At 37.2% G+C, this 25,430-nt stretch overlaps 1 protein-coding gene across 1 annotated transcript in view; it reads left to right on the forward strand.

Annotated features, from left to right (window-relative positions):
- Nucleotides 1-6,414: 6,414 nt before the first annotated feature.
- Nucleotides 6,415-25,430, forward strand: part of ATAD2B (ATPase family, AAA domain containing 2B) — a gene marked incomplete at its 5' end in the record, with an annotated part of 58,058 nt that continues 39,042 nt past the window's right edge. Inside the window, 14 exons of the mRNA XM_010195148.1 lie at nucleotides 6,415-6,569; nucleotides 8,603-8,649; nucleotides 9,686-9,839; nucleotides 12,047-12,149; nucleotides 12,534-12,642; nucleotides 13,959-14,075; nucleotides 15,472-15,547; nucleotides 17,229-17,327; nucleotides 18,483-18,594; nucleotides 19,547-19,662; nucleotides 20,414-20,588; nucleotides 21,364-21,452; nucleotides 22,337-22,496; nucleotides 23,414-23,504. Coding sequence (XP_010193450.1) covers nucleotides 6,415-6,569; nucleotides 8,603-8,649; nucleotides 9,686-9,839; nucleotides 12,047-12,149; nucleotides 12,534-12,642; nucleotides 13,959-14,075; nucleotides 15,472-15,547; nucleotides 17,229-17,327; nucleotides 18,483-18,594; nucleotides 19,547-19,662; nucleotides 20,414-20,588; nucleotides 21,364-21,452; nucleotides 22,337-22,496; nucleotides 23,414-23,504 — 1,603 coding nt within the window. The remainder of the gene's footprint in view (nucleotides 6,570-8,602; nucleotides 8,650-9,685; nucleotides 9,840-12,046; nucleotides 12,150-12,533; nucleotides 12,643-13,958; nucleotides 14,076-15,471; nucleotides 15,548-17,228; nucleotides 17,328-18,482; nucleotides 18,595-19,546; nucleotides 19,663-20,413; nucleotides 20,589-21,363; nucleotides 21,453-22,336; nucleotides 22,497-23,413; nucleotides 23,505-25,430) is intronic.

Raw genomic sequence — 25,430 nt, forward strand, 5'->3', positions numbered from 1 at the left:
GCAAAGTGTGGGTTGGAGTGGGGAGAGGAGCTCGTGAGGATGTGTTGGTGCTGGAGAGAGTGGGTAGTGCAGTGTGTCATCCCGAAATTAGGACGTGGTGCAGTAAGGCAACGGGGGGGTCCAGAGCACACTGGTGAGAGCGTTTCAACTGCTGAACATTTGTACTGGGCATAAGGACAATTTCAGGCCTTGTATTTTTATTCGTTTGTTTATTTAGTGAAAGTGCTATTAAGCAAAGTGGTCAACTTTAAAAAAAAAAAAAAGAAATAGGATTTGACGGGATTTCCTGGATTCTGGGCAGACGACACTGCTGTAGTTGTAGAAATATTGATCTAGTTACTAGAGCTTGGAACCAAATAAGAGCAAGAGATTGTGAACCCTTTTGATTTTTCCTTTAATTGCTTAATATGCCTAGCCCAAAAAATGCATGGGGAAAAGTGCCTTGCTCTTACCAAACTTTCATCAATAGATCTTTAGTTTTTAAGATCTAATGCAATAAAGTTGTAGACACTAACGTTTAATCTGTATTTGTTACCTTTGCGAACAGACAGAGTGTTTTTGAAGTATTTTACTGGTATGCTTGAAATGATGTTATAGTTTAAACGCAGAAAAAGCAAGTTATATGTTAACTGAGTAGTTACCTGAGGGCAAAGATGAGCCATCAGCTTAACCAGTTGGTACACTGGGGACACAATCACATTTCTTTCATGAGTACGAGTTTTACTTTGGAAAGACAATTTTTGTTTTGTACTGTTGGGATAAAAATGTTTATTAAATGCATTAAATATCCCTGAGTATGTATTGTATTACTTCTAATGGACAGCTCATTTCTACAAGAGCTTTGCATGAACTGGTAGGGGGAAAGATAGATCAGGTTTTTTTCACATGTACTTTAAAAGTATTAATCCAGATTATTAATATTGTGGGACATCTGAGAAGATGTGTTGTTATTCATAAGATACATTTTGAATTATGTTAGAAATAACTGGAGGACCTGGATTCAGTTTCTCCAAAGTTAGTAAAAATAAGACTGAGAAATGTCTGAACTTGTTGTTGTCTTTTCTGAGAGTCACATGGAGAGGAAATAAAAGTTACTTATAAATATCAGAAGCTAAGAATTAAGTTAGCAGTAGATGTTTCTGAAAACCTGCAGCTGAAACAGATTTCTTGAAAATGTTCATTTTGTTACTATTAAGACAAAAGTAAAATTTAGGGTGTTTTGTGCTTATTCAGTGGGGCAAAAAGAAAAAATTAAAATAGTTGGTGCTTTTAACAAAACGCAGAGGAATAGGATTGCTCAGCTGAAGATTGAATATCACTGTGTCTTCATGGCTTAGGCTTGGGAAGAGGTTAGAGAAGAGAGGAAAACATGCTGAAAGCTTTGAAAGACGGGGTTGGAAGCTCTGGGGTCTGACTTGTGCAGCTGTGGGAGCAGTTATTCTCACTTTCTGGGTGTGGCAGAGTTAGTCACAAGGAGAAGGGTGGGACCCACAAAACGTATGGCAAGGAGAGCAAGTTTGACAATGGTCGAAAACCCAGATATTCATGTCTGCGTGCCTGTGTTTGAACACAGCCCAACCTGTGGCAGGGCAGATGGAGTCTTTTTCAGAAGCTGCGAGGTGTGGTTGTGGTTTGGATGTTATATCATGCCTTACCGAAAAACCTGATGAACGTGTGTTCATGTACTTGGAGATGATAGAGGATGGGTTGTACTCATCCTGCATTACCAAGGCTGCTGGGTTCTGGGTATCTTGATGTTCAGACCACCGGTGTAGTGAGTTTTTTGGATGTTCTCTTGGCCAGGAGATTTAAATTTTAAAAAAAGTATTATATTTTAACTTGAAAATCAATCACCTATCATGGTTTAGCTCGCTGCTCCCTGGGCTGTACCTGAAGGCGAGCCCAGTTGGTGAGGTCTCCCTTGGTATGTGTGTCCTGCAGCCATGCTGGAGTACTATCGGTGTAGTCACTTTTTTTTCTAAGAGGACAGATTCAGAAGGAAAAAGTCAATTTTATTCATTGGTTTCTTGTTTGTGCTCTTTCAGAACTTAAGGTCTTGTCTCTAAATGTTACAGATAAAGCTCTGTTAGTGTCAGATTGTTGTTTTGGAATTTAGGGATGGACGTGGCAGAGCCTACAGGTGATACTGTATATCAGTGTTTTTGTAGCTTGTTCATGAATGTATATATTATAATACACGTTTTTTCCATCTTTCTCCTTTTCATCCAAAGTAGAGCAAACACAGATAAGTATGCCGGTATATTTATTTTATTTATTATTGATTTTTAGATTTATTGTTACCATCATTCAACTGCTTTCAGTGAAGGTGTTAGCAGAGTTTGCCTCAGTACCTCTGCAAGAGTCTCTCTTTTGATTCTTAGCTCAATTTGCACTATTCAGTCAGGTGTCACAATCTGTTTTACTGTGAATACAAAGATAATGAAGACCACGTTTTGCCAGTCTAGACCATGGATGGTACTCTGTTATCTCCAGTTATTTCGTCACTCATTTTTACTGAGAGTGCTTTACATAAAAACCTGCACTGGGTTCTGGTTGTTCAGGGTCACATCTGGAGTTTGGGTCTCTCATTTCTGTTAGATCAGGACAGTTGTGCTAAGTTTCACTTTGGTCTTTGTATTTCCTGACACTACATAAACTCCTATTTTGATTCTTCTGTGCTTGCTCTTTCTTTGTGGCTTTGGTATGCTTTCAGGCAATTTCTGACATGATTAAGATTTTATTAATTCATGTCCTCTGCATTCTCTCAGTGTGTGAGTGCATTTGCTTCAGTGCCAGTGTTTCATTAGGAGCTTTGAGTTCAGTGCATTGGTTCCTACTTCTGCAACTGCATTATTAATTTCTTAATTTTTAGGTTTGATGCTTGGATCGCACATTTCTCTTTCTAGTCCCGGAACATTTTCATGATGTGTACTGTTAAGTAGCAAGTTTCTGGGTTGAAACTGAAGTGCTATTTTTGATCATTAAAGGTATAAATGGTTTGAGACCCAGTTACTTGAGGGAGCAAGTTGAGTGCAGTGGAATCATTAGACCTCTTCTGCTATAAATGGGAGAAAGCACTGGATAGACTGCTCTCTGTAAAGGCTTCTCAAAGTGAAATTAATTTCTTTTCTTGTTGTAGCATATCCCAGTTTGACTAATCTCTTGGGTGTAATGAAAGCTCCATCTCCATATTTTACTGTAGGTAGGTGAAAGTTCTGGATGGCAGTCTAGGTGTGATTTGATTCCCCAGAGCTTGAATTTGATTGTCTGTTAACTGGGGAATAGAGCTTGCATTCTTACCAGTATATTTAAACTGTCAGTGATTTCTCATTGCAGTAGCTTTGTCACTACTTCACAGTAAAGCATTTTGTATGTTAGTGCATCTTCTACAGCAGGTGTCTTAAGTTAAGTTGGTATTTGGGCTTGACTGCCTTAAAATTTAGACTTGGTTTGTACTTGTCGAGTTAGTGTAGAGTTAATATGCAGGCAACTGAAGCTCAGCTGAAAATATTCTAAGCAAAGAATAACCAGAAGTTATTGCCTCTGTTAAGTAAAACTCCTTCGTTGCTAGTGTAGTTCCTTAGGCGACTGCACTGATGTGATCGCATTGATGGTCAGCCTGCCCTGCCAGTTTTTGCGGCTATTGGCCAGTGTCTGTTCATTTGACAGTATTAGAGAGCTCAAAGATGCTCAGCTTTTGTAAATTTTGTGACTATTGGTAAGTCAGCAGCAGAGGGAGACCTGAGATTGTAGATTTTGTCTCCAGGTAATCTCTAGTATTTTGATTTACCTGCCAGCTGAGAACTTGGCATGCACATAGCTCAGAAATAACTGCATCACTGTGTTGCCTTTAACCAAGAAAGAGACAGGAGAAATGAGTAGTGCTGGCTAATCTTGAAACTTGGGACCAGAGGCAGGGAACTGGGAGAAATACAGAGAAATGTGGTCAGAGGATACCTGGGAGGAGTTGGGATTTTTGCATGGGAAGCAGTAGAGACAGAGTATGGGAACCTGTGCATGACTAATTTCACTGCTCACAAAATAGCTTTAATGTTAGCTCTCAGAAAGCTTCCTTACTTGCTTCTTCCTTCTCTGTCTTGCCTAGCTGGTTTCAAACTGGTTCTGTGGCTTACCTTGAAACTCTGCTTCTGTCCTGCACAGGGTAACTCTTGTAGTTTCAGAAAGCGGTTACTAAAATTGACTTAGCACCGATGTATTTCTGTAAGTCCACAAATAAACTTGTGGCTGAATAAAGCAAAAAGTACACAGACAAATGCTTAGTGTTCAGAAGTGAATATGTACACTATTACAATGTTGTGAAAAGTTGGTATTTTGGAGTTGCGGTGTTGTGAAGAAGAACTGGGTGGCTGCTTGTGTGTTTCACAGTGCTGTGCAAGGTGCGGGTGTTTCGTGTTTGGGAATCGTGGTAGTTGTCTCTGCTACTGCTTTGAAGTCTTAGATCCCCAGCTCTGCTTCATCTAATTTAAATTTTGATTATGATCTTCTAGTATATATGTTATTCAGAGTTACATTGCTGCACTTCCTGAAGAAGTGAAATAATGAGGAAGAAAAAAGTGTGGGGTTTGGTTTGGATTTTTTTTTTGCTGGGGTTAAATGAGTCCAAAGATTTAGGCTTAATATAGACCTCTTTTTTTTTCACTGGATTTACCTTGACAGGCTAGCAATTACCACATTTCAAACTACTTTTAAAATGTTATGTAAATGCGGGCTGGTTAGCATTTAACACTAGTTTTCAGTGTTTTGTATTTTTAGTATTATCAAGAGTATTTACAAATATTTATAGTATAAATGAAAATAATGTATAACATAGTAAATAAGTACTATATAATAATGACTACGGTATTAGTAGTATTATAAGTATTTAAAAATTAATATTTGTTAAAGTATAAATACATATGTTAATGTAATAATTTTTATATAGAATGGATACAAAGAAATATTAAAGCATGATGTGGTGAGCCCATTTCACTCACAGCTTTGTGCTGCTGCAGGCAGTGGTCTTGTCCTCACCTCATGCTTTTTTCTTGCGTTTTCTCTTGTGCTTGTCTGATCCCTCATTGAGATGATTCACTCACTGACCAGGTAGGAAGCTGATTGACAGGAGGAAAGTGAACTTTTGAAGCTGTAGTGAGCTGGTTTGGTTTGTGGATGGGTCACAGAAACAGCAGAAGATGAAAGGAGGTTGGAGTGGTGCTGTGTAGTCGGGCAAGGGAGCACATGGGCCAGTCCCTGGGTTTGGTGATGCGGAGCGGTCTTGTTGAACGGCACCCATACACTTAGGTTTCTTTAGAATTTGCCACTTTCCAAGTACTGTGCTGTGGTAGTGATCGTCTGGTTTCCTCTCTTAAGAAAAAGACTCTTTTTTAAAAAATTTTCCTAAGTACATAAGACAACACCGTGTTGAATTATTTGGAGTACAAATCAGATTGTTGTTGTTAATAAGCCTGATGAACAAATGAGACTTCTGTGATCTCTTTGCATATAAGTAAATTATCTGTAGTTTAAGTGCTTCCTGACAATTCCTGGACAATTTCTTACTATTCAGAAATTGGTTGCTCTGTTGTTGCAAGAGAGGACGTTTAGTTTTGTATTCAAGGCTGTTTCCATCAACTAAAGTTTGTGGCACATAGAATCTTGATTTTATTTTTTTGTAGTTCACCTTAACAGAAACAGATCCTCCAAAGTTTGCTGTCTGTCCACTGCTTTCTTACAGCTCAGAAGTAACCCCTTGCTACTATCTTTGAGTTTCTGTCTGCATTACCTCGGATAAACACAACAGGAAAAAAACAACCAACCTCATGGTAGTGTTGAGATGCTTCTTAAAGGTGTTAAGTTAAAGGTGCTGTTAATGTGTGTAATGCTGTTGATAAACACGTTAAACAAAAAATGCCATCAAAGCATGAAGTCCACTTTCAGTTACTCCTAGTTGTGTGTTTAACAGTCTGAAGAAAACAAGATGTTGCAAAGTGTTGTTATCAAGTATAATATGACTGTTTAAAGATGTTAAAGACAAAGATAACATCAGTAGAATAAATTCATGCTGTGTTTCTAAGCATCTTTGTTTTCCTCAGTCCTTTTTTCTCTTTATTTGCTCTGTTCTTTTGCAAGTAGGGTAAGAGTAGCAGTGTCATGTAAGGTGTACAGAATACAGAGGGTTAGAGAACCAGAATGATTGTTCAGAAATAAATGTAAAATACAAAAGTTGAGTATTTAAGTGTTTTCATAGTTTTTAGTGATGTCTTCAGAATAATAATTTTTAATATTTCACACAAACTGCTTACTAAGTGTTTGGTATAGATTCCCTTTTTACTAAGCTTAAGTTTCCTCTTTTTCTGTATAGCAAAATACAAATGAGCCGATTGATTATGGTGTGATGCTTGCTTTTCTTTCCAGAAAGATGAAGGTAGTGATGCTAGTTTGAGCGATAGCCACATATCTCCTCCCGCCAAACGTACCTCAAAACATGCTGATCCTGTGTGCAAAGACAAATCGAAATCACGCAGTACTGGGCAGCGAGAGGAATGGAGCATCTCAACTGGACAGTCCAGGTAACTCAGTGCCAACAGAGAACTGAAACCAATTTTTCCTGTGTTTTTAACCTGTCTACGATGTTTCTGCAGTGAGCTGCAGCTCAGGCTCAAGGGTGTAGTTTTGGAGCCTGTTATTTTCATGCAGTTTTCTTTTAGTTTAAGACTCTAGGAGCCTGGGTTACATCAGTCCTCTCATTTCTGTTTTCCTTCTCTGCAAATTTGTACAAAAACGAAAAGTAATTTTATTTGATGTGCAGTCTGAATTCCAGATTCTTGATACATCCAAATTTAGTGACTTAACTAGCACTTGAGCTATAATAGGACATGACATTTTAATTAGGAAATCAGTATTGTTCTCATCTTTGGTTAGTGGATAATGGTCAAGTGTCTCTTTCCATTGTCATTTTCAGACTATTCCTTGTTTGGTTATAAGGACTCAAGTAAATGACTGTATTTTATTAAATATAGCCTCAATCCATCCACATTTTCATAACTCAAAAGAGAAGTAATTTGTTTCATTTTATAACTCTGATTAATAATACTTTACAAAGCATTCTTGTGTTCATAAGGTTCTTCACATGATGACAAGTAATTATGTGAGACAGTGTAGACGATATGTGGCTGGGCCATGAACTTTCAGTTAATACTGATTCTTTTGCAGATAGGAATTTCATATTTATGTACGAATCAAAATTGTTCTTGCAATGCTTTGTACGTAAGAACGACTAATTCACTACTGGTCTGTCGTCTGCTAGGATGAAGTATATTTAAAACCTATGTAAATCTTAAAATGGGTTTATTTTTTTGTTTGTCTTTCCCTTTTAAAACAGAATAAATTAAATATAGCACATTATGTGCCAGTCATCTGGGAATGTATTGAAACTCATGCACCTTCTACTTCTTTTACAAGAGTAGACTTGCACTGTACCTACTAGAAATGCTAGGAGATTAAAATAATATTGAATGCAGCTGGGAGAATTCAGATCACTGTGTCAAATGAAGTTTGGCCAGGATACTGAAACTCATGCTGTTACTCATGTAGAATTCCCTGTGACATGTCTTTGCATCTGAGCTTTTTGTGTCGTTTTCTGCCAAAATCTGAAGCTCTGGGCCTAAAAATGATCTTGAGTTGTTAAGACGTTTCCCAAAAGTTTTGTTGCTAAACCTTTATTATAATCAAATTTCACTTCTTCAGTTGTGGTTTCTGAAATACTTAAAATATCTGACCAGAAAAATGTTATTAGAAAGTTGGATGTGGATGTGATTTTTGTAAATGTGGTTTTCTGTGTTGCTCCCCAGTCCTTCCAAAACATCCTTAGGTTGCCTTTGTTTTGTAAGGATTCGTTATACTTTTTCTTAAGAGAATAGTTGCAAAGCCCACATTTTCTGTGCCGCAGAGGTGAACTCTTTGTAGTCTGTTGAACTCTTGGTTGTGTTCAAGCTCAGATTGCATTTGCTATTAAGATTTCCCCTCTTTTTCTCTTTCTCATAGTATTCATTTTAGTTTTCTAGTTTGAGAACAAGGAATTCTCAAACTACAAAACTAGTAGGGATTAATTTTCCTAAAAGCTAATTTAAAAAAAATTTAAAATATCAGACTGATAAAGAACATGAAAATACTTTGTACAGATTTTAAGTACACCTAGCATAAATTAATCCCGATCTCTTCAGTTAGTAATTTTGTTAAATTTGTTCTTTGAGTACAAAACAGCTTTTTGTGCTTCTGCTGGTTTATCCATAGTGAGTGATAATTGCCTTTGAAGAGCATTACCAGGATCCTGTTTTGAAACTCAAGTTGGGAGTTCATGGTAGGACATGGTGTGAGGGAACATTGGACGGATTAATAAGAGATGTTTAGATAATTGAGGGCTTCACAGAATTGATATCTGGCAGTTTTGTCCTCATTCCAGTGTTGGGCATGAAGCAGAACCTACCTGTCACAATATTTTGAAGTCACAGTGCAACATTCTGTGTTTAAAGCTCTGTGTTCACGGATAACTTGAGTTGGCTGAGGAGGTTTATGGTTACTTGTGTGTCTGATTGCTTCCTAGGTTAACTTCTCAGCCTGGTGCTACACTACCAAATGGACGTAGCTTATGTAAGTGTATTACAGCAGACCTTTTGGTATCTCCTTTTACCGTGAATGATTTTATGTCAGTGATTTTCAGTTGCATGTATTTTTAATAACTTCACTGATTTCTCTGACCATTTTGACCAGAAAAGTTACTGTTTGGGCTCAGTTATTTTCTGTCCACATCTCGGATGGTCTCTGTGGTCATGGGGAACGTTCTTAGATGAAATTCCATTTCTCAATTCAGACTTACTTGGCCATGACCTTGCTGTTTTCCTTAATTGTCAAATTTACTGGTATGAACTAATTTTGGCCTTCTTCTCCCAGCTTGTCTCTTTAATTTATTTACTCTCTTTGCTCATTTAAAATTTGGCCTTCTGTGGTTCTTAACATTACTTAACTCTACTATTGCTTTACAGAGACCTGCCTTGTCTGCAGCTCCTGCTACCTTGAACAGTTTTCCTATGTGCTTGTTCCTTACAAACTTGCCATCTCGTTGCATATCTCAGCTAAACCCACTTTGTCTTGTGTGTCCCTTTTTCATCAGTTCTGTCTCTTTTAGTTCTCTGACTCTATGTAAATGTTAATTCATTAAGCAATTTTTGGTATTTATTGTTATTTATTGTGCCTGAGGAACAATCAGAAGTGGGATCCCATTTTGTTTGGCACTGTACAGAGTAGCTGATATAGATTTGCTTGCGAAATCAATGTGTTGTATCTGACCTTCTGTTACTGTATTTGAAAGACTTAAGAATTGAAACTGGGGGCGAAGTGTGCATTTTATTATTGATATCACCTTAAAAATATTGAATGGATGTTTGAATGCCAAATTTCCATTGTAGAATATGATTTTCGTATAAGGATTAAACTCAAGTTTGAAGAAATAGCTTGTAAAACAACTTTCATAGGGATTTTAGAAAAGTGTTTCTTCAGTGAATAGTGCTCACACAGTGCTCTGTAGTAACTTTTGGTTTATTGTCCTTGCGAAGTATTCTTTTACTAATTCTTGTTTGTGAAAATGTTGTTTCCTGCATTTTGAAGTAGTAATACAAATTTCTCTTAGCTCTCAAAAGCCATCCCCTTCGAGGGGAAAAAAAGGGAGATGGGGACCATGCTTGCATAAACGGAGATATAGAAGTCAGAAAAAGTTGTCGGTCCAGGAAAAACAGATTTGAAACTTTGAATCAGAGTTTATTGTTTGATCAGCTAGTAAACAGGTATGTGGGGATACTTCAGTTGTATTCACAAAGCATCTGAATGATTTTTTTTAGAGTTGGAAAACCCTGTCTTGCAGTGCTGTTTGTGTGTTTACTGTGGGGATGTATTGGCGCCGGGGCAAGCTGGGTTGTGGTTGACTTACAGGCTGGGTCCTGTGCTGTAACTGCCGATGTTATCCACGCTCTAAATGCAAAGCAGCTTAACCAGGCTTTCATTGAGGAGTGAGCTACTCTGTGTTTACACCTGGATAAATCTCTGTATGGTGGCGGTTATTGCAGAGTGGCTGATGTAAATGTGTAAATGTGTAAATCCACACCCTAGCTCGTTTCTTATAACCTGTTTATGTAGTGATACCTTAAATGTGATGTAAATTGGTGATGAGCCACAGTGCTCGGAAGTTTTCTAGATTTCGCTTGTATGATTTTGATCATAAAGTATCAAAAGTTTGTAGCTGTCATTGTTTTTGTTTTTGTTTTTTTACCATCTGTTAGTAATTCACATAGGGTGGGTGTCACTCTTTGGCATTTTCTGTGCAGACAAAGTAGGTCAGAGCAAGGGACAGTCTGGTCTGAGCATAGGAATGGGAGCCAGAAATACTTTTCTTCAAATATTATTTCTGAGTGACCCTGGCCAGGTCACTCACCATGTCTCAGTTTTCCCACCTGTAAAATGGGTTTCAGCAGTCACATCTGTGAGAGACTGCTTGCTCTAGTACTTGGAAAATGAATTAAACATAAGCATTTAATTGCCAAGTATGATCTTTATTGCTAAATGTATTCTGTTGAATCTTTTATTAATTTAATTTTTAATTTACTCAGTAACTACTCAGTATCCATTTAAAAACTTATATTGAGTTACATTTATTTTTCTAGTTGCAGTTGAATCTCCCTCTCCTCATCAACAATAGGAAAAAGTCTACCATGAAGATTGTAATTTGATAAGATCATGGTACTGGAGTCTGTATATGAACTTATGCTGATAACAGTGTGTGCCATAAACACTGGAGGTTTTTAAGAACAGGTTAGACAAATGTCAGGAATGATTTAGGAATTGTGGTTTGTTCTTGCCTGACAGAGCAGGTGGCCTTTTCCAGGTCCCCTCCAACCCTATTTTTTTTGATAGTGAACTATAGCATAGTTTTACTTGAAGTGGTTATGTCACACGTCACAGATATTTTAAAATGGTTTAAAAGTGAGGGACGCTCATAATGAAATCTTGACTTTACTGTCTTCTGTCATCAGAACTTCCAGTGACTTCTTTCAAGGCAGGATTGCAGCCTTTAGTTTTAATTTTAAACACCTTTAAAGAAAGGGGGTGAAAGTTTCAGCCTTCTTACAATTACTCTACAATTATAGTAGAATTCCAGGGGAAATCTACCATAATTGCCATAGAGAGCAGTAACTTGGTGTTCAGGACAGGTTGCCAAATAACTGACTTGGCCTGGCTACTACTCTCTTGTTTGCTTCCTTAGCAATGAAGCATCTTGGCCAATATTATTACTTACACACCAGCGTTGTTTTGACAGCTGTTTACAAATACTTCAGATAATGAAAATGTAGACTAGATAGAGGTAGAGTAGTGAGGTCAAATAATGAATAATAAAATTCTAGGTGTTACTGATTTAAAATTAAAAAAACCCAATCCCAACATTTCTGTGTTAGTGTCTTTTTGAGGCCAGAGTAAGAAACTGTAAAGCTTTTGAGGTGCAAGCATTCATTGCTTTCCCAGCACCCTAATTATGTAGGTAAAAAGCTTTGCTTTCTTATTCTGCAAACTTAATATTTTCTGACACTTTTCTGACTAATCTAACACTTAAGCAGTTAAAAATTTACGTGCCACAATTTACACTAAGCAAAACGTGGGGTTTTTTAAAATGTTTTTAAGATGTTTCAGCCTGATGTAATCTCTGAATTTAAATAGCATCAGCATTTCTTCTTTTGCATACTCTAGTTTATATTCTATAGGTTCATCTTTCAGTTTTCTTTATTATAGTTGGCTTTGTAGTTAATTGGTAGATTCAAGTAACTCTCCTGAAATTTTCACATTTTAATTCATACATATATTCAGTTGGCTCGTAGATCTGGGAATAGCCACAACAGGCCATAGAATTAGATCTGTGAAGTTGTTGGATGCCATGTATAAAGTTCTGCATGTCAGCTATTTTAAGGCTGACTTTTTTTTGTGTTAACTGTTGCATCTATTTTAGTACTGCTGAAGCTGTCCTACAGGAAATGGATAATATTAACATCAGGAGGAATAGGCGGTCTGGAGAAGTGGAACGGCTACGAATGTGGACAGACACAGAATTTGTAAGTGGAGAATGTCTCAGGTCTCGGATAAAAGTAATATCAAGGGGGAGCGTGTTTGTTTTTACAATCTCCAAACTTTTGTCTCTAGCTGTATTGGAAGGTTTCAGATCCTCAGTGGATAACATAAAAAGCCTGATAAACATAAATTCAGATATATACTAAATCATGTTTTCTTTATTGATGAATTGACTGCCATGCTTTTATGCATGCATCTTACTTTCCCACCTGTTAAATGAAACTGCTTTTGTAGTCCACTAGTGGAAGGCTTTTTTTGGAAAAAGACTTGAGGACTAGAGATTGTGTGGGGTATTACTTACTGAACTGTGGGCTAACACCGGTGACATGGGACAGTACTGATGGGAGTGTATGTGAATTTCATTCCAGGAAAACATGGATATGTATTCTCGAGTAAAAAGAAGAAGGAAATCACTGAGGAGAAATAGCTATGGGATTCAGAACCACCATGAAGTATCCACAGAAGGGGAAGAGGAAGGTATGGGTTGTAAAGAATTGTAAAGGTTTGTCTGAAATACTTATAAAAAGGGTCTCCTCAACAGAAGATAATATATTGCACTACAGAAAGTAATTTGGTTTTGGATCTGGATTTGGAGTTATTAAATAGCCCAATTAACAAGACTACTGCAAGTAGGTAGACACTGAAAGATTGCTCTTCAGAAGGGGAAGTTTTAGGGATCTTTATGTAGTTTTCTTTAAACGAAAGCAAGTTCATCTGAAAGTAGCAGAACAAAGCGTGGTTTCTAAGCGTTTATATCCTATGTTCCCTTACTCCTGTTTGTTTTAACACTAAATAATTGGAGGTTGCTTTATATTCCCTGTAGCAGTCCTCTGGTGGAAGCCAGGATGTGATGCATGTTGTCTACAACTATGCCTGTTCTCACTGACTCGCTATTTCTCATGTGCTGGGTGGCAGTTACCAGAAAGAATGTGTAATAGTCAGTTCTGCATCCTTCCTTTGGGGAGAGTGCTAATTAAAGTCTCTGTTTTCTGTCCACCCACTGAATTTTAGAAGACTTGTAGACACACAACTGTATTTTAAATTCTACCTTACTTTAAAAATCTGGATGAAACTGGCCAGTGATTTCAGAAAGTATTGAGAAAGAAGGGATTGTGGTTAACTTTGATGGCATGATCAACAGCATGCTTGGCTTCCTTAAGAGATCAGACTCAAGCTTCAGGGATCCATACAGGGTTCAGTGTAGTGTGTCTCAATTTTGAACTGAAACTGCTGTAAGAGGTATGGTCTGACCCAGTTGCTAGGAATACATCCTTAATTCTGAGATTCATGGATGGAAATTCTGATCCTGTTAATAGATTGACCTAGGTGGTACCTTTATACAGTGTCTTTATTTAATTAGTATAAAAATGATACTATGAATCGTAAAGTTGTACTTATTTTCATGCTGTGTCAAATATATGATTTTTCTGAGGCTCTTACGAGAAAAGAGAAGAAAGGCATTGTTCGTAATTGGAAGGATAATTATTGAAGGAATAATATAGTGAATAGAAATGATATTTGAAGTACCTCACAACTAAAACTAATATGACTACATTTACTTTTCTATGTTGCTTTTCCAGAACCTTGTGTGGGAAACTAGAAGGAAGGTTGACAATGTGCTGTAGATTTATCTTGGTCTTCAAATTTCCAGTGATTTGCCAATTGGTCTTAATTAATAAGAGAGGAATAATTCTCAGTGACCATTAAAAGGTTAATTTTTAGGATAAAGATAGCTCTGGCATCAAGTAGAAGTGTTGTGACAGTATTTCTCTCCCCCCCCCCACCCCCAACAGAGTCTCAGGAAGAAGATGGAGATATAGAAGTAGAAGAAGCTGAGGGAGAGGAAAACGATCGGCCATATAATCTCAGACAGAGAAAAACTGTTGAAAGATACCAGGCTCCTCCAATAGGTGAGGAACTAACAGCGCTCGTGTGGTTCTGCTCTGCTGACCTTCAAGAATACTGTGGTTGTGGGAAAGGAAAAGTTGAATGATGATTACTTATCCTTGACAGAGTTACCACGCAGCACTTCATGACTTCCATCTTGCCTCTGTTTTTGTTCACCATGTGAATACAACTACGGAGACGCAATCTATCAATGTGTCACGGTGGTGGCATTGCTAGTGTGTGCTGCCTCATTGAACTGGGCAAGTACTGCCATGTGCTGGGCTCAGGGTTGGAGGTGAACAGGATTTAGGTCAAGACATAGTTGACAGAAGTTGAGTTCAGAAAGCAGTCTAATAAATGAGGTAACTGCATGGGAAAAACAGTTTGTTATTCCCACTTCTCTTAAGCAGTAAGCTAATTTGTAACTGTAGATAGATTGCATAGCAGCAGTTACCACATTCTGCCTAGATGAGAAATTTAGAATAGTTCAGTTGGAAGAGACCTACAGTGGTCATCTGGTGCAACTGCCTGACCACTTCTGAGCTGACCAAAAGTTGAAGGATGTTTTTAAGGGCATTGTCCAAATGCCTCTTGAACACTGACAGGCTTGAGGCATCAGCCACCTCTCTAGGAAGCCTGTCCTAGTGTTTGACTACCCTCTCAGTAAAGAAGTGCTTCCTAATGTCCAATCTGTACCTCCCGTGGTGCAGCTTTGAGCCGTTCCCATCCTGTCACTGGATCCCAGGGAGATCAGCACCTCCCTCTCCTCCTCAGAAAGCTGAAGAGAGCAGTGAGGTTGCCCTTAGCCTCCTTTTTTCCAAACTAGACAAACCCTTGTCCTTATCTGTTCCTCACGGGACATACCGTGAGGGATCCATACAGGGTTCAGCATAGTGTCTTGATTTTGAACCTTGAACCTTCTGTTTAAAGTAATGCATTTTGTGCATATTTGGTTCTGATTACAGTGATGTATGTGGTGTGCTGTATCTTAAGACAACTTGGAAATTAAGGCTGTGATATAGAAATGCTGTGGGTTATTTGTTAAGACAAATTTCAAGACCTCCTATGTTATCAGCTGTGAAGAGGTTTCTGTATGGAGTTTCATGTCTCGCAAATAAACCAAAAATGCTAGTGCCCTTGATGAATTGCATTCTGTGCTGTGATAGCCATAGCTATTAATTGAGGGGCCTGAGGGTGGAATTCCTGTGACTGTATCAAGCCAAGTATGGTGACAGTGAAATAAAGCATGAAAGTTTTTATTTTTTCCCTCTGCCCCCTCCAGTTCTTGAGTTGAGCTTTTGGAAAAACCAGCGATAACATTATTGGAAAAGCAATAATCTAGCACTTTTATGCTGCATCTAGATTATTTTACTATTCTTTTGTAATTGATATTACAGACCTTTAAATTCTCTTATTCAGTGCCAGCTCATCAAAAAAAGAGGGAGAATACACTGTTTGACATTCACAGATCTCCTGCAAGAAGAAGCCATATCAGGTAAATGTCAGTCTTTGGGTACGTAGTTGTTTGCTTTCCCTTAGTACATTTCTGTTAGCTTTTGATTTTCAAAACATTCTTGAGTGAGTTGTGCGGTTCATTCACACACTTGCGTGGGCCTTGAATTGCATCTTAGGTTCAGATCCCGATCAGCGTACAAAAATGGATTTCATAGCACTTCATAATACCAGTAGAAGCTTTGTGATAAACAGAATGGAAACAGGTATGCTGCAAGTGCTGGAAAGAGCTGCACATTGCACACTGTAGCTTTTTCTGTAAGGGTGTATGTTTTGTGTTTAGATCCAAAGCAGCAGTTTAAAAAATATGCCATTTCTATTCAACAGCATTAAACGAATCAGGGTAATGTTTTTTGTTTTCTCTCAATTCAGATTTCATCGAAGTAATATTAACAGTTTAATAAAATAATTGCCAAGCATAATTTTTAGCTCTTATCTTTTGTGTCAAAGAAGTCTGGAATACATCAGGTTGTCTTGGAAACTGTTGATAGATCAAAGCTTAATACTTTTTTTTAAAAATAAACTTTCTCAAAACTTCCAAAAGATAAATCTGTCCATGAACAGAATCCAGGTAAATGAATCCTAGTCTCAGCTGAAACACTTGTCTTATTGCTTAATTTAATGGCATAGTGAAAACATAAGTTTCTTTGTAATATAAATAAAAACATTTAATTTTGAAGAGCTGCCTTCCCCCCCCTCCTTAAAGTGCATGTGCTCATTGCTCCACTCTGACTCTATCTCTTCTTGTCACGATGCTGTTGTAAGAATTCTTCATATTTGCATGATATTCTTTGATATGATTTTAAACGTGTCTTAATTTTTGGTCATTGAACAGTAAAACTGATTGACCATGTTAGTCTTTAGGATAAAACAGCTAGTCAGTGCATTATTGTGTTCATTCAAATGATGCAGCTCCCTATATTCACTAAAAATAGTTGAATTTTTACTAATAGCCAACTCTTTCATGCACAAGAGGACCGAGTCTTTCAAACTGATATGGAACCAAACACCTTTTTGTACAGAAGTTGTAATGTACATTCTCTAATATTTCTGAAATACTCCTTTCTGAATATTGTCATAGTAAAATAAGGAATGATGTATGCAGACTTTGAATAGTAATTTAATGTAGATTCAGATCAGAAGTTTAACTGCAGTACAGGTGTTCTGTGAAACTGTTCTGCTGTTCAGAATTAATGATCTTACAAAAAGCGACCATCTGCTTTAGGAAGTGTGGAATTTTTTCAAAGTATATTTAAAGAGAAGCATGAAACTGAGTTAGGAGATCTTGATTATTCTGGTGTGTTGGAGCTGACTAAAGGGGTGGGAAGCTCCTCTTAGTGCAGTTGCTGTCTGATTAACATTAGCAGCTTATTGGTTGAATATTTAATCACACTGGCTGAGGTAACATGGACTGGACCACATATCTTATTGAGATCTACTGTTTTAGTGATGTTCATGTTGAAATTGGCTGTCCCTGTGGCAGTAGAAGATGTTGTTCCCCTCCCAGATTATTTTGATACTTACTTAAAACTACAATTGACATGCATCTTAGACCAGATCAGTACTGTACTTGCTGTTTCAATTTTATTTTTATAAAAGAGTCAAAACATGTTGTTCTACTGCAAAAAGGACTGAGTTTTATGTTTATTTTGCTACTTCAACAGGAGAAAGAAGCATGCTATTCACAGCAGTGATACAACCTCTTCAGATGAAGAACGTTTTGAAAGAAGAAAATCTAAAAGCATGGCCAGAGCAAGAAATAGGTATCAAAACATCCTTGGTCTTTAAGAGGGTTTGATTTCATAATTCAGTAGAAAACAAGCAGAACTATTCTGTAATGTTCTACCAGTTCTGCAGACTTCCTGATCCTGCCTGTGATTGTCTGCAGACACAGTGTAAGTGGATTGTTGGTTATATATTAACATAGATTTTGAAGTCTTAGGAGTAGATAATTAACATTAGTGATAAATAGGGTGGAAAGATAAGAATATCTGATTCAGTTGGGTTGTAAGATAACCAACTTCTGTCAGTTAAAATGGATTTTTGTTCTTGTGTTACTTGTTAGTTCAGTTTTACTCCCAGTGCTAGTTCTTATTCTTCTCTCTTCCTGTTGTGTAACGCTATGTGCATTTTGCACATCCAACACTTTTTTTTTAACCTTACATTTATTCACCAGTTATCTAAAAGTGGGAGATGTAGAAGGTATACCAGTAAATTTACTTATTGCCACAGATAAATTAGTTGGAAAACTGAACAGAAAGTGTTTCCTCATCCTTCTTTTTGCATCTTGCTGTCTGCCACACCATTCCTTTTTCCAACCTGAGGGATTCTAAAGGTGTGCAGCTACCAAAAGTGTCATTCTGAGTGTAACCTATATCTGACTGGTAGCTTTCTTCCTCTCTTTCAACTCTGTGTTTGACCTGACATAATATCTGTGTAGGGGCTTAAAGCTTCTTTGTATACATGGAGAAGCTGGAACTGGTAGATGTATGTTATGTCTGATCTGCAAGAAATGTTTATTTCCTTTATTTGGACTCCAATGAGCTATATTCTTAAAAAGTTATTTTCTTTTTCTTACCATATCATTCAGTTCGTCACTGCCAAGGGAGAGTTCTCTTCTTTTGGTCAATGTTATTTCTACTGTGTTTAATCAAAATACTCTGTCCAACTTAGTTCTCCAGACTGAAATATCTGTATGGAAGCATAAAACTTTATATTTAAGAAATTTACAGACATACAAGAATAATTACCACAACAGAAAAGTTGGTTTTGATAACCTTTATTATTCCAGGAAGGTCATCTCTTTAGGGAGTAGAGGGCATTTAATCTCTTGGTTCTTCCTATTCCAGCAAAATGATTCAAACAGAACAATGTTTATTTGGTGTTTTGGTGTTTTTTTTCTTTTGGTTGGTAAACAGGTGCCTGCCTTTGAACTTTAGAGCAGAAGACTTAGCTAGTGGAATCCTGCGAGAACGTGTGAAAGTTGGGGCAAGTTTGGCTGATGTCGACCCTATGATTGTTGATAAATCGGTAGGTTTTGTTAAAGATTGTTTTCCTTCCTCCAATTATGTGTAAGCAGAGTTCTCCACAGACTCATTAGAGCTGAAGTAAATTTATCTTTTTTGACTCTTTTCCAGAACTGTTGTCTGTTATTTCTTTGGGCTACAAAGCACTTGCTTTTGGTCTGGATGTAATCAACAGGCTGCATACATATCATAAATAAGCCTAAACTTCAATTGCCCAACTGTATTTCTTTGTTTACATTTAGTTTGTGGTTACTTGTAGAAACTGGGATATGCTGAGCAGTAGAGAAAGTGGAAGTACTGACCTCCTGGGTGGGTTAAGTCGGTCTTAGCCACATAGGTCCTGTGCCTCTTTGGAAACGATGCACTTTAGTTTGTGTTGTGCAGAAGCTGCTGAATTATTACTAAGACTGAACCATTTTCCATGTGAACATAAGGAAAAACTTTTTTTTACTGTAAGGGTTACAGAGCACTGGACCAGGCTGCCCAGAGAGGTTGTGCAGTCTCCTTCTCTGCAGACATTCAAAACCCGCCTGGACGCATTCCTGTGTGACCTGGTCTGGGTGCTCCTGCTCTGGCAGGGGGGTTGGACTGGATGAGCTTTTGAGGTCCCTTCCAACTGCTAATATTCTGTGATTCTGTGACTTTCAATAAGTATGTTAACTATATTCATATTATGCTGTGCCTGAGCTTAAAAATGCTCTCAGGCTTAGACTGGATCTCTGTAGATGTCCGGGCATCCCTGGTGCAGTTAACTTGTGAACTGGATGAACCTCATGTGGGACAGCCAAGAGTTGCCTTTCCCAACTTACTTTACACTTTCAAAATTCAGGGAACTCCTGATGATCAATGAAATGTTGCTTGTAATTTGTTTTCAAATACGTTATTTTATAAGTGAAGGTACTTTTGTGGAAAGCCGTTACAATATATGCTTTATATGCTTTTTTTTCCCCCCTAAGGTTCGTTTTGATAGTATAGGGGGATTGAGCCATCATATCCTTGCACTTAAGGAAATGGTAGTGTTTCCTCTTCTCTATCCAGAAATATTTGAAAAATTCAAAATTCAACCACCAAGGTAGGTATATTTACTCTTATTGTTGTATTTTATTTTATTAAGCTCTGAAGAATACTTCACTTGAAAACACATAGGAGATTGATTCTTTCCCTGAAGTGTTTCTAGTTCAAATACTTACATGTTTGCTACCCCACTTGTCTATCAGAATGTAATGTGCGGGATGAAGCTACAAAAAAATCTAGTTTATTTTTCTTGTGGTAGGAAGGTAAACTTTGTGATTTGGTTACAGAAAGAATTCTCAAGTGTTCCTGCCTTTTTTTAAATTGTGTTATCAAATATTTTACTAAATCAAGCTAAATGCTGATGTTTTTTATAGAAGTAATGTCAATAATGTTACATTTTTAATATTTATTAGCCAGGCACCTTGGTGTGTGGTTTAAATGGGTACACATATGAAAATTTGGGGATATTTTTGCCATTTAAAGGAAATATGTTTCTCAAAGAAGTAATGAAAACTGACTCTAGTATTACCAGGGTTTAAATATTTGAGAAGGTATTTAACTAGTGTAAGACAATAATTTGGGAGCTTACTATGCCTTTGATTAATGTTCTCTACCAAAGCAAAGATTTACTGATTTGACAGCATAAAAACCCTTTAGATTTTATGAAGTTATGTTGAATATGCTAAATAATGATACTAGAACTTAAGTCTTTCTTCTCCGGGCTCCCTGTCTTCATCATAAAATTTGACTTGGAGTTTTTCAGGAGACATAAAATAAGTTTGTGACTGTGTTGATCCATTTATCTTCAGGGGCTGTTTATTCTATGGTCCTCCTGGAACAGGTAAAACCTTGGTAGCTAGAGCTCTAGCTAACGAATGCAGTCAAGGAGACAAAAAGGTGGCTTTCTTTATGAGGAAAGGAGCAGACTGTCTCAGTAAGTGGGTTGGTGAATCTGAACGTCAGCTTCGACTCCTTTTTGATCAGGTTAGAAGAAAATACATATTTTTCTTATGTCTCTGTATATTGTATGTTTGTGTTCTGAGCAGCCAGAATTAATTGCAATTGAATTGAAATAGCTGTAAGTTTCCATCGATTGGGCAGGATTTATCCCAATTACATATGTAAATGAAGAAATAGAGGCTTGCTGTGAAAAGTTTTTCTTGCTCTGAAAACTGAGAGAAAGAACTCTTTCAACTTGTCTACTAATGAAGCAAAGTAGTTTGAATAAAAATTGATATAAATATTCAAATTAGCCAGTTTGAATTTGGCTGGCATTTCAAGATAGGTACTGCGTAGAGGAGGATGTGCGATTGCATCTGCAGTGTGTATATTTTAGTATCCTTACTTGGCTTAGAAAATTATAGAAGAGAGCGTCAAATAGAGCAGTGAAATGTAATTGCTCAAACAAAAGCTCTTTTCAGACACGGATGTCTAAACAAACGAGTTGTGAGCAGATAAGATACTGTTTTCTGTAACTGAGTATAAGGTGTCTCAGTTCGTCTTGATTCTCTCCACACAGTAAAACTGATACACTGGTGCCATCTTGCTTACTCAAAGGAGAATGCAGTCTTTTTTCGCTTTGAAACAGTGCTGTAGTTGAAAGTGCGGTTTTAGTTTCAGTCTGTGCACTTTTTAACAAAAGGTTTTCAATATATGTGTTAATTTAGCATGTTAATGCTTTGTAAGAAAAACAGACTGTTTTCTGTGTTGATGGATAAATGATGAATTAACAGCGAATTATTTTTTTTCTGCATACCAGGCATACTTGATGAGACCCTCTATAATATTTTTTGATGAAATAGATGGCTTGGCTCCAGTTCGTTCTAGTAGACAAGATCAGATTCACAGGTAAGATTTCTCATATGCTGCCATTATCTTGGTGTATACTACGTGATCTTTCTAAACTGTTAAGTGTACTTTTGCTCACGTCCCGAGAAAGGTTTGTACTTTTGCTTAAGCACGCTTACACCAGAAAGGGCAGATGGTTGAGATTTTTTTGGTGTCGAAAGTAATTTTCTCAGTTCTTCAGACTGTAATTTGCTGGGATTCGGGTTGTAGTGGAGGTTACCCTTCACCCACATTATTAAATTCAAGATTTCCATGACCTTCCCTTTGGCTGCTTGTTTTGTACGGTAAACAGATTGTCTGTTACCAGCCCAAAAAACTTTATTCTAAAATGAAGAATGGCGATGGTCTATGAACAAACTGAAACCCCTGCCCCTTACATTCTGAATGGAGTGATGTGCAAATTTATCTTGAGTTGCTACTGTGTCATTTTTTTTTTTTAACTTTTTTGTACAATCGTTTATTGTTGGCTGAAATTTTTCCTGGCTGCCTTCAATCTCAGTTTTGCTGCACTTTTTATGGCAATGCACTTCTGTCTTTCATTTTATAGGTGGTGGGATTTGTGTGTGTATGTCTCCCTCCACTCAACTGAGATGGGCTTGGTGCTACAGTTGCGCTAGACAGGACAGCGCATGACTTCCTGAGCTGACGTTCCCCAAAACTTTTAAAGGAGGAAGTTAGAATGTAATGTAGTCCTTACTGGAGTCATAATACTGAGTATAATACAGATTATATCAAAAGGTTCCTTCTTGCTTTGGGACTTGAAACAGTTAGCCAGCTGTTTTCTTTTTAAACTTAGCTTTTTTAACTTTGAAATGATGAATGTTGCAGTTGAAAATTCTTGCAGCGTTCCCTATATATATATATATATTTTAAAACTCTTTTAGCTCTATAGTGTCTACTCTTCTTGCCCTCATGGATGGACTGGATAATAGAGGTGAAATAGTTGTAATTGGTGCTACAAACAGACTGGATTCTATAGATCCTGCACTCAGGAGACCTGGTCGCTTTGACAGGGAATTTCTTTTCAACTTGCCCGATAAAAAGGTAAAGTGTACAAAGGAGACTTATTAAGAAACATTTCTATTATATTAAACATTTGAAAGCCTGACAACCAAACGTATGAAATAAAAAAAAGTGTTCTTACTTGTAAGAATGTTTAATTTTAGGAAGACATTTTTACTAAAAATGCATCATAAAGTGGTATTGAACTTTAAATCTTCAGAATTTAATTAGAACTAAACAGAGAGGTAAATTGAGTTAAAGTGAATTACTTACCTAAAAGTTGTGGTTTTGTGTGGATTTGTATAATAAGCCCTAACTATTGGGGTTTTGGATATTATGGGAAGAAAAACTATACATGCAAAACCAGACAGTATTGTATTGGCAACAGGAACACTTCAGTTCATTTTTCTAGACTTCTATGAACTCAGCCATAATATTTCCTGAATTTTTACTTAAAATCAACTTTACATTGCACATTGATAGGTGTATATGGAATTCCAAACTGAAATGGTTTGGAATTCGTGTGTATGGAGCGTGCTATTCAGCAATAAATTGGTGAAGCATTTGGCAGAAGAAACTGTTAATCATAGGCAGAGCAAATTAAAGTTAAATTATAAAATTATGATAATTCCTAGTAGAATATGACTTTTGATCAGTTCATGTATAATAAAGTTTTTGATTAAACAGCAATTAAAACGTGTAACCAGTATACAGAAAAATTTACTGCTTATATATGAAATTAAAAAAACATATTAAATAAAAAATTAAACTTTGCTCTTGAGAGACATTTGAGTGCTAAGTTCTATTTTATGCATCTCAGTGACATGTCAGAAACAGGTGAAATAGCTTTATATTCAGATGAATAAATAATACTTTTGTCTAAAATACTATGATGTGGATTTGGCTTGCTAGTTTTGATTTTTTTTTTCTTCTTCTTTTTTCCCTTTTTAAAAAATCAGGCACGAAAGCACATTTTACAAATTCATACCAGAGATTGGAACCCCAAATTGTCAGATCCTTTCCTAGGAGAACTAGCTGAAAAATGTGTTGGTGAGTGTTATGTTAGTACTTCTCCTGTAGATGTTTTCTCTTCTGTGTAAAACTTGGAAAGTATGATAAATGTATTTTTACCTTTCTAAACTTCTCTACTTCCAACAACATTCTTTTTTTGCAATAACAAAATACGCTTCTGTCTTACTAAAATACAAAATGAGTAGCTGGTAGTCGTTTGAAGAGTCATGTCTCCTTTCTGTAACCTCACTGTCCTTATGTAAGATCTATACCCTCAAAGAGAAGCAAAATGAAGTGGGGGTTGGAATCTTTAGGTAGACATCCCATTAAAATAGAATATTACAGAAGAGATAAGGGGGTTTTCCTCTATCCTCTTATGGAGGGGGAAAAAAACCCAGTACTCGTTCTTTGTGTGTGTTTGGTTTGTGGGTTTTTGTTCTGTTTTTACTGACTGGCATGCTCTCCTCTGACAGAAATCCAACAAACTAACCAGCCTTTCTAAAAGTGAATTTTTTCCCAGATTACTAGCACAGAACAGCCCCAAAGTGTAGATAGAAGTAGGGGGACAAAAGTGCACCACAACATGAGTACATTAAAAATGCCTTTGGAGCGCCCAAAGACCTGCTGTACTGAATGGAGGATGGTTGTTCGAGATAAACCTGCTGCTTAAAAGCTAATCAGAATAAACCCAAATATTTTTATAGTGAATTTAACAGAGGAAATGACCCTAAATCACACACCACAGTCTCTTCTCAACAATTTGTCATGCAAAGATGCATCCTCTGTCAGTCATCTGCTTCGACAAGCACTGAAGTTCTCAGAAAAAGGACGGTCTCAAATATCTGTGCATTGGAATCCAGCATCACAGAAATAAGAACTTTAAATTGAACATCAGTCCATTCAGTCAGCTACAGTACATCCGAATTATCCTCTTCATCCACAGGGACATCTACCATCGAAGCAGCATCCCTCCGCTTTTGATGCACAAAGACCTCAACATCTTCTGGTGAGGAGAAAACATAACTATCCAGCAAACTCCAGTTTAAGCTTTGCCGGGTATAAGACAGCATGTGCCAACCCATTTCATGTCAGTTCTGCTTGATTTGTGCAAAGACGTGGTGGTGCTTAGTGGGAGAGAGGGGAGTAGATGGGATAAACCCCAGTTGTTTCTTTGAAAGTTCACAGTATTTTTGCATTGAGAACACAATTACGTATTTTTAAATTGTACATCATAGGGAAAGCCATTTGTGGGTTTGACTGGAAGATGTTCTTTGCGCTCAGGAAAGCCTGTCAGTTCAGTGGAAAAGTCAGCTAACAAAATGAAATACCCTTTTCTGTTTTCTTTGGCTTTCCTACGTTCCAACTACTGGGCACTTGATTGTCTTCGTTCTGTATCCTGGAATTTAAATGTTTCCTACATCCAAGATTAAAACCTTTTGACAAGGTCTTTTTAAACCAGCTGAAGTAAGACTGATTTATCTTCTTTGTCTTGAGATTGCCTCATCATTTCTGTAAGTGAAATCTGCAGCAGCTAATGATTTAAACAGACTTTCCACATTCTTTGTGGCCATTGCAAATTGGACTCATTGAAACGGTATTGCTACCGGTCTGCTATTTCCTCTGTGTGCAGGTTTTCTCTAAAAAGAAACAACACCCCCCAAACCACCACCCTTTTTTCTCCAAGTAAAACCTGCCTAGACTCAGGAGGCTTTTCACACAGCGTGGTTTATGCTTTTCTCCAGTTCTGCAAACTTGGCAACACTTAACTACAAACGTCTTGATCCCAATGAAGAAAACTGAAATACTACCAAAGTAAATGACTTTGGGGAAGCAGGTGTATATGCAACTCAGAACTTTTTAAGATCCAGGGCTGTAATTATAAAGAAATTAGAAGGGAAAAGCCCCAGGACCTGCAAAAACTAGGTCATTTCCTGAGGGTTGTTTTTTTTGTCCCAGGTGTAATGG

This window comes from Mesitornis unicolor, unplaced genomic scaffold, assembly GCF_000695765.1.
Source record: "Mesitornis unicolor isolate BGI_N332 unplaced genomic scaffold, ASM69576v1 scaffold3242, whole genome shotgun sequence".
NCBI classification, from domain to species: Eukaryota; Metazoa; Chordata; class Aves; order Mesitornithiformes; family Mesitornithidae; genus Mesitornis; species Mesitornis unicolor.